General features: G+C 65.2%; 1 protein-coding gene across 1 annotated transcript in view; it reads right to left on the reverse strand.

Annotated features, from left to right (window-relative positions):
• The window catches only part of LOC104168575 (golgin subfamily A member 7B), a gene marked incomplete at both ends in the record, with an annotated part of 843 nt that extends 488 nt beyond the window's left edge, over positions 1-355 (reverse strand). Inside the window, one exon of the mRNA XM_009709199.1 lies at positions 284-355. Within this exon, the coding sequence (XP_009707501.1) occupies positions 284-355 (72 nt within the window). The remainder of the gene's footprint in view (positions 1-283) is intronic.
• Between the last annotated feature and the right edge of the window lie 4 nt (positions 356-359).

Raw genomic sequence — 359 nt, forward strand, 5'->3', positions numbered from 1 at the left:
CTCCCCCCTGCCAAGCTGATGCCTCAGCTCCCGGGCCCCTGCCCACCTCCCACCCATGCCAAGACCTGCTGAGCCTGCAGCCCTTCACCAGACCCTCCTGGTCCCCAGGAACACCCAAGCCCTTGCAGACCAGGCAAGTCAGCTGTGATTCCATGCACCCAGCAGCATCAGCTGTCCCAGGGCCACTCAACACCCTGTGGAGGCCCCATGCCGTCAGACCCCTCTCCCCTCTGAGCCCCCATAGGGCACCCCCCAACCCTGTCGGCCTCCCAAGGCTCCCTACCCGGCTTTCCAGCTCAGGGGGGAACTTTGTCTGGAACTGGCACGTGGTCCCATCGCTGTAATCCCGCTGCACGAAG

This window comes from Cariama cristata, unplaced genomic scaffold, assembly GCF_000690535.1.
Source record: "Cariama cristata isolate BGI_N322 unplaced genomic scaffold, ASM69053v1 scaffold41081, whole genome shotgun sequence".
In the NCBI taxonomy this organism is placed as follows: domain Eukaryota; kingdom Metazoa; phylum Chordata; class Aves; order Cariamiformes; family Cariamidae; genus Cariama; species Cariama cristata.